At 37.2% G+C, this 15,436-nt stretch overlaps 4 protein-coding genes across 4 annotated transcripts in view; 2 read left to right on the top strand and 2 right to left on the bottom strand.

Annotated features, from left to right (window-relative positions):
- col28a2a (collagen, type XXVIII, alpha 2a) overlaps positions 1–8,637 on the bottom strand; it is a 25,953-nt gene extending 17,316 nt beyond the window's left edge. The window contains exons 1-4 of the mRNA XM_030125146.1: positions 8,571–8,637; positions 1,627–1,777; positions 1,286–1,432; positions 9–583 (exon numbers count right to left, since the gene is read on the bottom strand). Coding sequence (XP_029981006.1) covers positions 9–583; positions 1,286–1,421 — 711 coding nt within the window. The 5' untranslated portion in view covers positions 1,422–1,432; positions 1,627–1,777; positions 8,571–8,637. The remainder of the gene's footprint in view (positions 1–8; positions 584–1,285; positions 1,433–1,626; positions 1,778–8,570) is intronic.
- Positions 6,682–11,464, top strand: LOC115412573 (ATP synthase subunit beta, mitochondrial-like). The gene is made up of 10 exons (XM_030125147.1): positions 6,682–6,830; positions 8,334–8,507; positions 8,598–8,772; positions 9,291–9,412; positions 9,499–9,683; positions 10,165–10,323; positions 10,417–10,539; positions 10,620–10,832; positions 10,923–11,124; positions 11,224–11,464. The coding sequence occupies exons 1-10, from the start codon at positions 6,725–6,727 to the stop codon at positions 11,319–11,321; spliced, it is 1,557 nt and encodes a 518-aa protein (XP_029981007.1). The 5' UTR covers positions 6,682–6,724; the 3' UTR covers positions 11,322–11,464.
- A 73-nt stretch (positions 11,465–11,537) lies between these two features.
- zgc:172182 (coiled-coil domain-containing protein 89) lies at positions 11,538–15,041 on the bottom strand. The gene is made up of 7 exons (XM_030125149.1): positions 14,281–15,041; positions 12,622–13,097; positions 12,292–12,401; positions 12,079–12,215; positions 11,915–11,991; positions 11,744–11,843; positions 11,538–11,656 (listed from the first exon to the last, which is right to left on the bottom strand). Exons 1-7 carry the CDS (start codon positions 14,332–14,334, stop codon positions 11,570–11,572), a joined length of 1,041 nt encoding a protein of 346 aa, XP_029981009.1. The 5' UTR covers positions 14,335–15,041; the 3' UTR covers positions 11,538–11,569.
- lrp2a (low density lipoprotein receptor-related protein 2a) overlaps positions 14,944–15,436 on the top strand; it is a 63,330-nt gene continuing 62,837 nt past the window's right edge. The window contains 3 exon segments of the mRNA XM_030125145.1: positions 14,944–14,982; positions 14,985–15,040; positions 15,042–15,208. Coding sequence (XP_029981005.1) covers positions 14,944–14,982; positions 14,985–15,040; positions 15,042–15,208 — 262 coding nt within the window.

The raw sequence follows: 15,436 nt of genomic DNA, 5'->3' as shown, positions 1-15,436 counted from the left end.
ATACTCACAATTTCAGCAACAATTTTTCTAACTATGTCTTCATCCTGTAAATTATGGAGGAAGCGTGAGGCGGGAGAGCTGGCGAGTAGACGAAGCTGGGCCACATTGGTGGGCTCGTTGGCTGCCGGGGTGATTCCTACAGTGAAGAATTTGATCTCCTGGTTCTTTGCATCAGCAACGGCAGAGAAAATGTCAGGGTTCCTTGGGTGGGAAATACCATCCGTGAGGAGCACAACTACTTTGATGCTTCCAAGGCTGGATTCCTCTAGGTAGATCTTGGTCATGTTGGTGATGGCGTAGGTGGTGTAGGTGCCATGCCCGATGTAGATGATGGGTGATATACGGGTCTTGAAGTTCTCTGTGCCCTTCCAGTCTCTGAAGGTCTGCTCTGTGATAACATGACTGCTGTACTGCAACAGAGCCACCCTCAAGCTCAGGCCACGGCTAGTCTGCAGCCGTATCCCCTGAAGTGCATCCACCACATTCATAGCAAACTGTTTTTCCTGTTCATGATTGTCCTTGGCACTCTCTGAACTGTCCAGCAGGAATGAGAGCTCCAAGCTGCAGTCCTCATCCACAATGGCTGTGAATAAATGACAATGGATGAGAGAATCCAAATGTTCTCCCTTTTATTTAAACATTATTATGTTTTGACCTAATTTGAGATGATTTGCAGAAGTGGAAACAGTACAAAAATCCTTTACTTCAATATAAGTACAAATACCACAGTGTAGAAAAACTCCATTAAAAATAAAAGTCTTTCATTCAAAACATTATTTAGGGAAAGGAATAGAAGTATCAGCAAAATTTACTTTAAAGTGTATTATTAGTATATACTGTTGTAGAACATTGTATTACTCTGATTTCATTATTAACAAATATATATATATGAAAGACCTTTTTAATTGTTCAGTTCATCATTATAATACAAATTATTTGTATACTAAAGAGTAGATTAGTTGAATAAGTGCATTATGTCATACAAACATGTTTTTCATTTACAAATTTCGTTGTGAAATGAGAGGAAGTAGAAGTACAAACGATCAAAAATGGAAATAATTAAAGTACAAGTAACTCAAATTAGAAGTACCTCAAAATTATACTTAAGTACAGCGATTGATCACTTTTTTTCTCTCAAATACATGAATATCAACACAGAGGAGAGATCTATATATTCATATGCACAGTCAATCCTGAATTAATTATTTACATCTTTAGATTTTCTGTTGTATGATACTGCTGATCCAAATATTCTGCACTGCAAATACTCCTCTCATTTTCTTACCTTGGCCATCATGAATGTTTGCAGAAAGAGGTTTGGCCCTAGACTTTTTGTGACTTCTTCTGTCTTCATAAAAGTCTTGGGTCCAGACATGGGTCAGTGCTGTGACAAGCAGCACCAGCATAATGGAGTGGAACATCCTGGTTTTTGCTGTGGAAAGACAGAAAAGAAGATGATTTAATCCACTTTGTACACAGAACTAACACTTTACTTTAGCTTTAAATCTGTAATAAAATCTACAATGGTAAAAAGACAGCTTGAGTTAAGTGTTAATGTATATTTCTGAATGAAATGTAGTTTTTAAATGCATGATGGGTTGCTTTCAGATTGTTTCACAGTCTAACCTTTCGTGGAGCTGTAGCAGTTTCTTGTATTTTAGTCTCCTATTTTAGTTTCACTTTTAGCAGCCTGGGAGTAACAGGACCAGAGAGCAATGTGGGTTCCAGTTAGTTCACCGGACCTACAGCAGTGGCACCAGCAGCAGAGTCTGTCATTCTGGAAGCAGAGAAAGTGAGGTGAGACACTGACTCCTCCTTTATATAAGGAGGAACCGATGCACCAGATCCCAGGACTCAACCCTCAGGGCAGAGGAAGGGTGGGATACATTTCTAACAATGAAGTAATGCTGTGAGTGTTTGCTGATATAGGTATTTCAATCACTACAAGTACAATAAACATTAGATTTATACATTTACAAGGGATGAAACATCTTTAATACCACTGAATTGGAGTCATCATTCACTTTAAGTGCATGTTAGTATAGTAATTTTGTCATTATTGAAAGATTAGGATCTTATTAAATGCCAGAATGTACTTCGAGTCCTGCATATTTCAGCTTTGCGATACAGTAAACTTGAATAAACAGCTCAGTCTGATTTTTTCACAAAATATCTCAGTCATAGTGAACAGCAACGGACCACTGCATTCATATTCTGAACCTGAATGTTTCAAACTTTCCACAAAAATCACAGATATTTTCCTCATTTTATTACTAAATTATTAATATTATGTATCAAAACTAAGATGTGAATTGCAACAAGCTTACATTTGATAAATGTATTGTACTTGCAGATATAAAACTTGGTTGAGAAGGAGTGTTTTATGCTTTTATGCTGGCACTGATGCCAGGATAAATTCCACAGGCATGAGTTTTAAAATTTAGAGGCCATAGTGGCAAAGGCCTCATCACCTTTGGTCTTTGGCCTCGACTTTGGAATGACCATAACTACCAGCCTGGGGAAAAAATTAATACTACAATTATAAAGCATGTGACAACAGGGAATTTATTATGTCCGCAAAGGAGGTTACGGAAACTACTGGAATTACCTGCTCCATCTGTTTCAGCAGGAAGACAAAAAAAATCTGCAGTGATTTTCAAGAAACTTGGGGAAAATGTAGGGCATGGGCCAAGGAAGAACCTGTCTAATTCTGATCCAAAAAAAGGAGGCACAAGACTTTTTAGTTTCATTAGTGTGGGAAAGGGATGGTGAACTTAGAACTACGAGATCTTGATTACCATGAAAACAGTCAAACTGTCCAGTAGCATCAACTAATGGCAAAAGAAGGAAATCAGAGGTCATAATTTCTGATATTTGTGGTTTGAAATTGTTGTGGAATGAGGAGAAAACTGAACAGGTAGTCCTTGGTGGAGATCTTCTAGTTATTAAGTGCAGTGAAATACAAGGCTTAAATAAAATATAAAAATTTTTTTTTTGCTGTTGTGCTTCATTTCCTTTAATTGGTCTTTTATAAAAACCACACTGTGAGTGGTAATATATCATTAGAAGGTAAATAACTGGAAGTTGCTTCCTGCCATTTGCTGGTGGTACTTCACCTCACAGACTGACTGTTCACTAGTCGTAATGACCTTTCACCGTCCTGTTCCTGCTGTGGTTTAAAGATAGGACAGGTCTTGTGCAGACTGGCTGAGGATTCATGGAGCTATCTGCCTGCTGTGCTTCAGGTGAAAAGGCTTTGTATTGCAAAGCTCCAGGCAAAATGTAATTAGAGGAGACTTTCTGACACAAAGGAATGTTGCACTGAATAACGGCTTTGTAAATCCAAAAGTCACTTTATCCTATGATGAATGATAACCATCCATTATATTTCTATATGCAGCATTATTTTAAAGGCATGAACATGTTGTTAAAGTCAACAAAACTTTAATATAAGTCAACACTGGTTGATTTTTTAAAAAAGAATTTTTGCCGGTAGTTTTTATTTACTTATTTATTTTATGGCTTAATATAAACTCATAACGTGAGCTGTGATTAAAAGACCTAAGTTTACATTTAAAAAAGACTGTCTGGTGGTTAACACCAGAAAATTTACAATGTCTTCAGAAAGAGCAATAGTTAACAATTAACATCAGTTTTTATTGTCACTAAATCATCACACTGAGTTTGTTACTGCTCATATCAAAGTGTTAACAGTTGAATAATTCAGAATGACATAAAACTGACTTGTTTACATGTCTTGTAAAGCAATGGACAACATATGTGAGAGGGTGTAGTGAAATGCTTGTACAAAAGGTTTAAAGGAAAAATGCACAGTGGTGCATTTCAACAGAAGGGTTATAAAAATACAGGTGTTGTAACTCCTGCGCTTTGCTCCAGTGGTAGAAAATACTTTTTCTCAGGTACCATAGTTCTAATTAAGTCATCGAGTATTTGCATGACATACAGCTTTATATTTTTTCTCCACAATATCTCAAAAGCAAAGATTGTATTGTCTGATATCTATAATTACCTTTCATGTTCTTACTGTCCAGTGAAAACTATGTATTTCCAAGCATTTTCATTTTGAATTTCTGTGATAAATTGAAGGATAAAATGTCCCTTTAAAATGCTCCTCCTTAAATAAAAGGCTACATTGACAAGGAAATGCCTGGACAGTTTTATATTTTTGACAAGTCTTTGCTAATTCTTCTATATTGTGCATCATATGAATCATAATGTTTTGTTCTGGTATGGTCAAAAGTCACTTTCATGTTTTATCTTTGAGTGAGCAGACTCTATCTGACATAACACACTTGTGTTTTCTATAATAACTGCAGAGTAAATCTTAGAATTTTCTAACATGAAAATGTATTTAAGTATGTTGGATCTCCATGTAAAATTTTTATGCATTTATGTACACCTTTTATAGAATAAATTAAAGCTCGGTGACTTCTTGATCGTGAAACAAGAAGATCCACTTGAACGCTAGTCACTGAAAAATATACAACAGTACCAGTAAAATTAATATAAAATCATAGTTAGCTAATGCAAAAGTACATTTGTGAAAAGGTATATCTATGTCCTATACTTGGTTAAGGTTTGTTCATTGAAAAATCATATGTACTGCTACCACATTACAAAACAATGCCCATTCTAGTGCAGCAGGTCAAGGTCCTGGTCCATATCACTACTGAATGCATCAGCCTAAATTGTCACAAATCAGATCCATCAGAAAACCAAGAAATCTCACAGTTCTTTAGTATCTAATGTAAATGGTTCATATATTAATTAATGTTTTCAAAAATGTGTGTTTGTGCATTATCAATATCACGCATATCCAGATGATTGGGCTAAATAAATAATCTTGAATTAGGTGGAAAATGCATTAACAACCATATGATACTACCCAGTAGTATATGAAGTTGTTAAAATGAATTCATCCATAATCATGTAAAGCAGTAAAATACAATACATTAATACAACACAAGGAGCATTTTACTGCCCAATGGCTACTTTTACTTGTCATACTTAAAGTGCTGTAGATAATACTTAGATAGGTCTACTTAAAAAAGGTTTTGAAAGCACAACTTTTAGTTATAGTGTAGAATTTTCATACTTGTATTTAAGTAAAGCAGACTTCCCCACCACTACTCCGATTAAGCATATACTGGTGAGGAACATACTAGTGCTTAAGGGTAGTCAGATAGTATCTTAGAGCAGAGGTGTCAAACATACAGCCCACAGGCCAAAACTGACCTGCTAAAGGGTCCAATCTGGCCTGAGATGTGAATTTGTGAGGTGCAAAAATTACAGAGAAGATACTGACAGTCAAGGGTACAAAATCATTTTAGTTCAGGGGCCACATATAGCCCAATTTGATCTCAAGTGGACTGGATTAGCCAAATAATAACATAATAATTGATAAATAATGACAACTCCTTTCTCTGTTTAACTGTGGAAAAAGTAAAATTACATGATGAAAATGTTTACATTTACAAACTATCACAAAAATGTGAACAACCATGAACAACCTGAAATTTCTTGAGACAAATACTGTATGTGGAATTCTAACACTATTATGTCTGTTACTAAATATTTTGTGCCTTTGTAGATCCACTGTGATCTGTAATTTGTAAGGCACATATGTAAATAAGAAGCTGAGGCATAATATTGTTAAAATTGCACTTTAACTTTTTAGTTATTTATAGGTTCTTATGCTATTATTTTACCAAAGACCCAGTGGTACTTTTGTGGCAGTTCCCAAATGAATTTTTCTCTATATCTAACCTTTCTTAAGTGACTTTTCACCATTTATTGTAATATTATCCTCTTTAGGTGAAGGTTTTTAGCGTAAACCATGTATTTTCCTATATTTAATTCACTGATCATGTATATGTTCATTAAAGCTCAGAGTAAATTCAAAAGTTTTTAGATCAAAACAGAGAAAAATTTATTAAAAAAAAAAAAAAAAACAACAACTTACAACTTTTTCAGCAAAAATATCATTAACTAAACATAAAAATTAGTGTGTCCATCCACTATCATTGATCAAACTCCATGGGTTTTACTGGTGAATCAATGTTGTAGAAGATGACGGTGTTTCCAAGGTACCTACGGAGCCTCTGAACATCCAAATGGGTCATATGTGGTGACCATGAAAAGATGAATAACTGTATTTTACACCAATTATTTAGTGTCCAGCCAGGGTCAAAGTGCAATATATATTTATCCCTACTGTTTCTTGGTTGGTGACATGCTTATTTTTATTCTTTTCTTTCTTTTAAACTGTTTTGCACTGCACACCACTAGAGTTGTCTCTTTTAATTTCATTGTACATATGTATACTGACAATAAAGGCATTCTATTCTATTCTATTCTATTCTATTCTATTCTATTCTATTCTATTCTATTCTTTACATGTATTGATAGGGTAAGTGGATCAACAGGTAATAAACATTTTAGATCAGTAGATGGTTTAGGTCGTCTGTGGCTCTATGGGTCTTTATGGGTTAAGATCAAATTGGGCTGCATATGGTTCCTGAACTAAAATAAGTTTGACACCCTTGACTTCAGAGGTTTTTCATGTGGATGATCCTTCGTAACGTTTTGCTGCCCTCTCGCGGGAGCTGCGCGAATAAAAACACGACACAATGCGCATGCTCAGACAACAGCTGGGTTCAGTACAAGATCACCCGTCGCTGCTTCACCTTCAGCCATCTTAACCATGCTGGGAGCTGTGGGACGGTGCTGCAGCGGGGCTCTGCAGGCTTTGAAGCCTGGGGTCAACTCATTTAAGATCCTCAATGGAAGACATGGGGCTCTTTATTCACGTAAGTGTGTATACTTTTTAATTTCCGGCCAGATGTGACAGTGATACGTTCAGCTGTTTGACACAGACTGTCATGATCAGTGGGTGAGGCCTCAGTTTGACCAGTTTTCATTCATTTGTCTTTAATAAAAAGCTTGCTATATTAAATTAAGTTAAATAAGAGAACAGGTAGTCATTTGTCAAGTGGATCTTTTAAATCGCATGTTGTAACACGTTTGTACTATGCTTAGGTTAGGTGTCTTGAATCAATGACCTTTCCAGCTTCACCAACTTCACCTAAGTCAAATGTTCATTCACTGTCTGAAGATCCACTTGAACACTCATCACTGAAAAATATACAACACTGCCAGTAAAATTAATATAAAATCATAGTTAGCTAATGCAAAACGCACATTTGTGAAAAGGTATATCTATTTCCTATGCTTGGTTAAGGTTTGTTTATTGAGAAAGCAAATGTACTGCTACTACATTACAAAACAATGTCCATTCTAGTGCAGCAGGTCCTGGTCCATATCACTATTGAATGAATCAGCCTAAATTGTAACATATCAGATTCATCAGAAAACCAAGAAATCTCACAGTTCTTTAGTTTCTAATGTAAATGGTTCATATATTAATTCATGTTTTCAAAAATATGTGTTTGTGCATTGTCAATATCACACATATATCCAGATGATTGGGCTAAATAAATAATCTTGAATTAGGTGGAAAATGCATTAACAACCATATGATACTACCCAACAGTCTATGAAAGAGTTAAAATGAGTTCAGCTGTTTGTCTTTGACACAGACTGTCATGATCAGTGGGTGAGGCCTCAGTTTGACCAGTTTTCATTCATTTGTCTTAAATAAAGAGCTTGCTATATTAGGTCAAGTTAAATAAGAGAACAGGTAGTCATTTTTCAAGTGGATCTTTAAATCATACGTTGTAACACGTTTGTACAATGCTTAGGTTTAGTGATTGTTTGTCACCTCTACACAGATCAGATCCTTGTTTATTATTGTTTATGTTCTGAAATGGAGCTGCTGCTGTTATTTTTTTTCCACTTTTATTAATTATGTGCCATTTATGTAGCTCTTGTTTTGTCATATGTCTTCTTTACAGGCAGGGCTTATGCTGCCCCAGCTGCTCAGGCAGCTCTGGGCAATGGCCGAAGTTGGTGAAGCTGGAAAGGTCATTGATAAATAAATCAATAACCTTTTCAGTTTCACCAACTTCAACTAAGTCAAATGTTCATTCACTGTCTCATGTAAACTTCTCATAATGTCAGTTTATGAGCAGTTAAATATGCACAGAGTCATCATGAGGCCTGAGAATAGAGTATTAGGGCTTCTTTATATCTTTTTTTTGTACATAGTGATTGTTTGTCACCTCTACACAGATCAGATCCTTGTTTATTATTGTTTATGTTCTGAAATGGAGCTGCTGCTGTTATTTTTTTCCACTTTTATTAATTATGTGCCATTTATGTAGCTTTTGTTTTGTCATATGTCTTCCTTACAGGCAGGGCTTATGCTGCCCCAGCTGCTCAAGCAGCTCTGGGTAATGGCCGAATAGTGGCTGTCATTGGTGCTGTGGTGGATGTGCAGTTTGATGAAGGCCTACCTCCCATTCTCAATGCACTGGAGGTGTCTGGTCGGGAGAGCAGGCTGGTGCTGGAGGTGGCACAGCATCTGGGTGAGCATGCGCAATTGATCCTATGGTTAAAAATACCTTGAGTGGATATCTGGATATACTGACCTTGCTCATGTCTTTTTTTTTCTTCAGGTGAAAACACAGTTAGAACAATTGCTATGGATGGTACAGAGGGTCTAGTCCGTGGACAACAGGTTCTTGACACTGGTGCACCCATCAGGATTCCTGTGGGACCAGAGACACTAGGAAGGATCATGAACGTCATTGGAGAGCCTATTGATGAGAGGGGTCCAATCACTACCAAACAGTAAGTAATAAGATGACCACAATTGTCTGCTGGGTTTCTAAAGCTTCAGTAAGCAGTGTTTTTTTTGTTTTTTTTTTCTACATTGTTGAGTGAAAGTTCTCCAACAAAGTGTGATTCAATAGGTCAGCGAGAAAGTGATGTTTACATACCTGCTTTTGGTTCTGGTTTCAGGCTTTTGAAAATCTAGCCTTTGATTAAAGATTTTTGGCCAATCACAGGTGTTTTCAGAGAAAGGTTGTCTATGACAATATGTGACCGCCTGAAATGACCAGTTGCTCCTTTAACAATATTATCATATTTACTTGCATTATCAAGCTTTACAGTACTTTCTCCTCTAAGAGGAGATTGGGTTCAGGGTAGGGTGTGTATTATGTTATATAGTTTCTCCTTCAGCTTTAAGGATCAAACTTTTTCTTTTATTTCCTGGTTTTATGCACTCTCCCCTAAACTCACTTCTAGTTGAAGATGCAGGTAAAAAACTCATGAACTTTATCAAGATAATCTGTATTGCCTTGCAGAACTGCTCCTATTCATGCAGAAGCCCCTGAATTCACGGACATGAGTGTAGAACAAGAGATCCTGGTCACTGGCATCAAAGTAGTGGATCTTCTGGCACCCTATGCCAAGGGTGGAAAGATTGGTAGGTGGATTTACCTTTCATCTGAATTTATGAATCTCTTGAAAATTGAATTCTGATTTTCTTATGCCTTTTTGTTTTCCTTTTAGGGTTGTTTGGTGGTGCTGGTGTTGGCAAGACTGTGTTGATTATGGAGCTGATCAACAATGTGGCCAAGGCTCATGGTGGTTACTCTGTGTTTGCTGGAGTGGGAGAGCGTACCCGTGAGGGAAATGACTTGTATCATGAAATGATCGAGTCAGGTGTCATTAATCTGAAGGACACCACCTCAAAGGTGACTGCTATAAACATACAGTTGAGACTTGCATAGACGATAGCATAATGGCTTGATTAATAATGGTAATATGATAATGATATCATATAATGGGGTGACAAGGTGGTGCACTGGATAGCACTTGTGCCTCACAGCAAGAAGGTCCTGGGTTCGATTCCAACATCAGTCGATGTCCTTTCTGTGTGGAGTTTGCATGTTCTCCCCATGTCTGCGTGGGTTCTCACCGGGTACTGCAGCTTCCTCCCACCATCCAAACACATATACTGATAGGTTAATCTAAATTGCCCATAGATGTGAATGTGAGTGTGATTGGTTGTTTGTCTCTATATGTCAGCCCTGTGATGAACTGGCAACATGTCCAGGGTTTAGCTGGGATAGGCTACAGCGACCCCCGTGACCCTAGTGAGGATAAAGTGGGTTCAGATAATGAATGATGATGTTTATTTTTTTTTTAAATTAATGCTGAATTCCATGTTTTCAGGTAGCACTGGTGTACGGTCAGATGAATGAGCCTCCAGGTGCTCGTGCCAGAGTTGCTCTGACTGGTCTGACTGTTGCTGAATACTTCCGTGATCAGGAAGGACAAGACGTGCTTCTCTTTATTGACAACATCTTCAGGTTCACCCAAGCTGGATCAGAGGTTTGCCAGAGTAATTTTACGCATATTTGTGATCAATATATCCTTGTTTATCCATGCGTTTTGTGATACAATACTGGTGTCATTATGCTTCAGGTGTCTGCCCTGTTGGGTCGTATCCCCTCCGCTGTGGGGTATCAGCCTACACTGGCCACTGACATGGGTACCATGCAGGAGAGGATTACCACCACCAAGAAGGGCTCCATCACCTCAGTGCAGGTACAAGCCAAGTGCTAGTAAAATGGCAAAATGTTGTCCTTTTTGAATGGCCATATTGAAAATTGCTGACTGCGTTTTAGGCTATCTATGTGCCTGCTGATGATTTAACTGACCCTGCTCCGGCCACAACTTTTGCTCACTTGGATGCAACAACTGTGCTGTCCCGTGCTATTGCTGAGCTTGGTATCTATCCTGCCGTGGACCCTCTGGATTCCACCTCTCGTATCATGGACCCCAACATCGTCGGAGCTGAACACTATGATGTTGCTCGTGGTGTACAGAAGATTCTTCAGGCATGTCTCACATTGGAAACAGATTTAATGGTTCAAAGTCCTCAACACAAACAATAAACTAAACTTTTTTTCTTCTTTCTGTTCTTCTAGGATTACAAATCCCTACAGGACATCATTGCCATCTTGGGTATGGATGAGTTGTCAGAGGAAGACAAGTTAACTGTAGCTCGTGCTCGCAAGATTCAGCGTTTCTTGTCTCAGCCCTTCCAAGTAGCAGAAGTCTTCACAGGCCATTTGGGCAAGCTGGTGCCTCTCAAGGAGACAATCAAAGGCTTCCAAAGCATTCTTGGAGGTAGAGTACAGAGTAGGGAAGAAAGCATTAGTTATTTAAACTTAATGGACTTAAAATAATGATGGTTGGTTTTTTGTTTTTTTTTTTCCTTCCTCTTAGGCGAATATGATGCTCTGCCAGAACAAGCTTTCTACATGGTGGGTCCCATTGAAGAAGTTGTCCAAAAGGCTGAGAAACTGGCAGAAGAGCATTCATAAATATTCTGAATGTAAAGCTGGAAAGAACATTTGTACAGTGTAATTTCTTTATGAGGAACTTTTCATGCTAAATGTTGTCATGCTGTGGTTCCATTTCTCTGTAAAGATTAAAGATGAAATAAAAAAAGTGACATTGTGATATATATACATTCCTTGCCATGTTTTATTGACTTAATTTTTGTTCTGTAGCACCATTTTGAGTGACGACGATCAAATTTGTTACCCATATTGGTCACACATACTGAAATTTAGCCGTTCAGGTGACGAAGTTTCTTATTTAACTCCCTTTCCTGCATAAGGAGGCTGCTGCTGTGTTCTCTAAAGGCTTTGAAGTCCTGTAAAAGAAGGAAAAGAAACATTTAGCTTATACCCATCAAGATTTAGGCAGTTTCACTTTGAAAATTACATGTTTGTTAACCAACCTTTTCTAACTCCTCATTTTTTGACACGTACTCATCAAGAGCACACTGGAGAGACTTCACTTTTGCATCTATTTTAACAGCTTCTGCTTCCCGCTCAAACCTAATGGAAGATCACAGAATTTATTACATTTTAAGGTTTTCCAGAAAAGAGCCTAATTTGAACATTGTTACCTTTTCTCAACTTCAGCTCGAACTTTTTTCTCTTCTTTCCATTTTTTCTCCAGCTGTTGAATTTCTTCCCGTTTCTCCTATAATTAAAACCAGTTTATAAACATAGAGTGATTTGTTCAGCTTGAGTCTTGTTTCTTGGTAGAACACAAATATTCTTTACCCACCTGGATTAATTTCTCTCTTTCCTTAGACAGATGCAACAATTTGTCCTTCTCTTTGGAGAGGTTTGCAATTCTCTCCATCATGTTGTTTTCCTTTAATGTATGCTCCTCTTCAGCCTTTTTTAGCTTTTGCCTCAAGTCTGAACACAGGGAACAAGTTTATTGGTGCATGTGTTTTATAGAACTGGAATGAATTCTGAATTCTATGCTACACACCTCTGTGCAGTTGCTCAGCAATATGCACTTTATCAAGCAGTGATGCCTCCTTGTCTTGATAGTGAGTAGCTTGTTTCAGGAGTTTTGACTGGTATTCAGCCATTTTCTCCCTTTAAAAAGTTCAGTGAAATTGACATCATGTAAATAAAATAGGTACAAGTAGAGTTTATTATAATTTATTTGTTTCGAAAATCTATAACATGACTAATAATAATAATAAAAAAATACATTTCTGATTTTATAGTCTCAAAATGTACAGGTTGATTGATCAATTACCAATACATTGATCAAATTATGTAGTAGTATTACTGACATACTTCAAAATCTTACCTGTTCTCATTTTCCTTATTTGTGTATTTTTCTGTCAGGAGTTTAATTTCTTCTGTAAGTTTTTGTACCATTTCCTCTTTGTCTTGTAATTTTTTGGAGAAAAGGGTTTCATTTTCTGACTTCAGTTGCTTATTTTCAAGCATTAACTGTGCATTCTGCTTTTTGTATTCATCCTTAAAAGTAATTATTGCTTGATTATTGGCAGCTAAATGCATAAATCTTTTCTCTATAATCTCTACTTTTTTCCTTTCTGCATCCCGTTCTTTCTGGCAGCCTCTCATTCTGTCCTCCAGCTCTGTGTTGATTTCCTGCAGGGCTTGACATCGGAGAAGCAGCTCATCAGCTCTGTGTTTTAATATGCATATCAGACTTGACTGTTCACCAATCCTGGAACGCAGAACTGTCATTTCTGTTGCTGCATCATCTGCAGACAGGACCCAGAGCTTCTCCTTTATATTCTGTTCACTGTCCACAGGCTGGGAAGAGGAAAAACACTAGATTTTAGTTTGTTTAGGATGTATTTTAGTAGTGGTATGTAGTGCTGACAATGGAATCAAATTAGACTTTTTTAGAGAATGTGAAGATTTGTGTAAGACACATCAAATACATTATAGTTATTTATGTTGCTGTAGCTTAAATTTGATGTGAACCAAGAATTACACTTAAAATTTTAATACAGAATAACTTAAAAGTGTTTTTTAGATAGACTGCTTCTGCAAGGTTTTCCATAGGTTCCTGGACAGATTAGGCACTGTGGTTGAAGTTTTGGGGTATGGACTTTGGAGGCTCTCCACCAACAAAATTTGATGTTATGTCATTAAAAACAGCATTCATTTTTACATTATTTACATCATTTTAGATTATTACATCAAAGTTTGTGGGAGACTTTGGGAATCAGCTTGCAAGAAAATTTCAAAATATAAAATTTAACACCATTTTACAAGCTTAAACTGGTAATCAACAACAAAAAGCATTAAAAAAAAAACTCCACTGGGGTTGTGGGAAATGTCATTTAGCAAATTTTTGCTCTGGTGTTGTATCTACATCTTATCAATTATAGGGAAAGCCCTACTATGCTCAATATAAACTGAACGTATCTTACACTGATTTAAATCACTGTAATATATTCAAAGTTAGTAGAACAAGAGCTAAAAGGCAAAGGAGTATAATTTACAACATACTAGATATATTAAAGTAGAAGTAATCTGATTAAAATGGTCATATTTCAATAACTAAAACATTATATTTCCTAGTAGTGAAATAACAGCAATAGTAAGCATGAATTTTGCCTTCCTGTTATTTATAAAAACTACAGATTAAATACCCCATAAATCATACCTTTTTATGAATGACTGAATGAATATTTTATTTAAGCGTCATACACGCACGTGCCCAGCCCCTCCTAATAGCTAAACAGGCTAACACATAGATGATACACTCAAATAAACTCCATGCTAATCAGTTGCCTGTTATGATAAAGGTCTTTTATAGAAGCATATTACATATTTTTTTGCAATTTATAGACACTTAAAGAAAATGTAATTTGAGCTGCGGTCGGGTGAGTACGAACTAGAAAACAACCTGAACTTAATTAGCCTTCAATTTGACAAGTTGAACTCTGTCAAACTGCGGACCTGTACTTTTTTTTTTTTTTCCAACCTGTGCCGTGTTTCCTTCTGCTTCGGCGACGTTTTCTGGACTTTTCTGTGACATTTTCACGATGAAGGTGGAGTGTAGCCAACTCAAGATGTTAGAGAGAAAATGTCAGTTAGCTGTTTTTTTTCCTCTAGAGCCTGCTGTATATCAATGCGTCTAACTTTCGTTGCTAATAGCAACCTTTGATTTTACCAGACGAAGCGCATGAAGCGTCGCTATTCAACCGCATGATGGCGGTATTGGGCTGTTTATCCTCCACAAACACTGTCAGTGTAAGGACCACACATGGGATCATTTCGATAGATATACTTGGATGAAATGTATTTTGTGACAGTTATTCCCTTAGGCCCATGATAGATAATAATAGGTTACATCAACAAATTCTAACCTCAGCAGTTTTTCTGAAACAATATTAAAACCAGATTCATTACTGTTTCAAGCTTTGTATTTGTAAAGTAATGGGTCCCCTTTTCGGAATTGGACTAAATGTTAGGGCTTATCCGCCTTCAGGTAGCTATTTACACAGTTTAATAAGTTTCCCCATTATTATTTCTCCACAAGTGCCCATTAATTCCTAAGTGGTGCTTAAATAAACAGTGATGATAGGCCGTTATGGGTGAAAAATCACTGGCACTCAGGGTACCGGAGTGGAACCTGCATGGCATTATGCAGATTCCTGGGCCAGAGGGATTTATCCGGAGGGCCGAGAGGCTGGGTTGGGGGAGCGGCTGTCCTGGCCTTTGTGCACGCCCCTTTTCATCAACTAGCGGGCCAAGAAAGACAAGAGGAAAGCAACAGCATCCCAGCCCCAGTCCTTACAGCTCCTCCATCTGCACAGCGGAGCTGGACGGACCAGCCAGAATGTGGAGAGCACTGCTACTTCAACTCTTTCTCTTCTTCATTTGCTGTGTTAGTTGGTGCCACTCTGAAGGTAAGTACTTTTAACTTTATTTTTTCTCCTCACACAAGCTGTCAGCTGAATGATTCATTGAGGACCTGCAGAGTTGTTGTGCTTCTAGTAGTCCACACTGCACTTGTTGCTCATCTAAACAAACCTATTATTATGAAGGGGAGCTGAACCTGAACCACTGCTGTATTCACATAGATTAACAGTTAAATAAAATATTTTTAATTGGAAATAAGGAGGACAATAAAGTGA

Source organism: Sphaeramia orbicularis, chromosome 21 (genome assembly GCF_902148855.1).
Source record: "Sphaeramia orbicularis chromosome 21, fSphaOr1.1, whole genome shotgun sequence".
Lineage (NCBI taxonomy): Eukaryota > Metazoa > Chordata > Actinopteri > Kurtiformes > Apogonidae > Sphaeramia > Sphaeramia orbicularis.
The sequence above is the reverse complement of the archived record's forward strand: the minus strand, read 5'-3'. Positions and strand labels throughout refer to the sequence as shown.

Bases quoted from the DNA above. Each gene is read 5' to 3' on its own strand.
- LOC115412573 (XM_030125147.1), top strand. From the start codon at position 6,725: ATGCTGGGAGCTGTGGGACGGTGCTGCAGCGGGGCTCTGCAGGCTTTG. The intron at 9,413-9,498 runs GTAGGTGGATTT...TTTTCCTTTTAG, and splicing joins TGCCAAGGGTGGAAAGATTG to GGTTGTTTGGTGGTGCTGGT. The intron at 10,324-10,416 runs GTTTGCCAGAGT...ATTATGCTTCAG, and splicing joins TCACCCAAGCTGGATCAGAG to GTGTCTGCCCTGTTGGGTCG.
- zgc:172182 (XM_030125149.1), bottom strand. From the start codon at position 14,334: ATGTCACAGAAAAGTCCAGAAAACGTCGCCGAAGCAGAAGGAAACACG. The intron at 11,844-11,914 runs GTAACAATGTTC...ATCTTCCATTAG, and splicing joins CGAGCTGAAGTTGAGAAAAG to GTTTGAGCGGGAAGCAGAAG. The intron at 11,657-11,743 runs GTTGGTTAACAA...CTTCTTTTACAG, and splicing joins AAAATGAGGAGTTAGAAAAG to GACTTCAAAGCCTTTAGAGA.